Below are 450 nucleotides of genomic sequence, written 5' to 3' on the forward strand. Positions count from 1 at the left end.
CCAGTGACTCATAAGCCTTCTCACTGCCTTCTGAACATCCTTGTTTCTCAGGCTGTACACGATGGGGTTGACCATGGGAGTGACCACAGTGTAGAACAAGGAGAAGATCTTGTTCAGGACAGCAGCCTGGGTTGCTGCGGGGATGGCATACACCGTTCCCAGTGTTCCATAGTACAGAGTGACCACTGTGAGGTGGGAGGAGCAGGTGGAGAAGGCTCGTTGCTTTCCTGCAGCTGATGGAATCCTGAGGACAGCAGCCACGATGTGGATATAGGAGGCTACGGTGAGTAAGAAGGGCACCATGGTGACAAAGGAGGCCAGGAGGAAGGTGGTTTTCTCCACAATCTCAGTATCAGAGCAGGCCAGCTTCAGCACAGGGGCCAGGTCACAGAAGAAGTGGTTAGTCTTATAGGTTGCACAGAATGGCAGCTGAAAAGTCATGGCAACAGT

General features: G+C 52.7%; 1 protein-coding gene across 1 annotated transcript; it reads right to left on the reverse strand.

Annotated features, from left to right (window-relative positions):
* Positions 1 to 8: 8 nt before the first annotated feature.
* LOC104999208 (olfactory receptor 11L1-like) lies at positions 9 to 447 on the reverse strand (the record flags this gene model as incomplete). Its single annotated transcript, XM_010854714.1, has 1 exon — positions 9 to 447. A coding segment is annotated over one exon (439 nt), but the record flags the coding sequence as incomplete, so codon positions are not given.
* Between the last annotated feature and the right edge of the window lie 3 nt (positions 448 to 450).

This window comes from Bison bison, unplaced genomic scaffold, assembly GCF_000754665.1.
Source record: "Bison bison bison isolate TAMUID 2011002044 unplaced genomic scaffold, Bison_UMD1.0 scf7180017853458, whole genome shotgun sequence".
Classification (NCBI taxonomy): domain Eukaryota; kingdom Metazoa; phylum Chordata; class Mammalia; order Artiodactyla; family Bovidae; genus Bison; species Bison bison.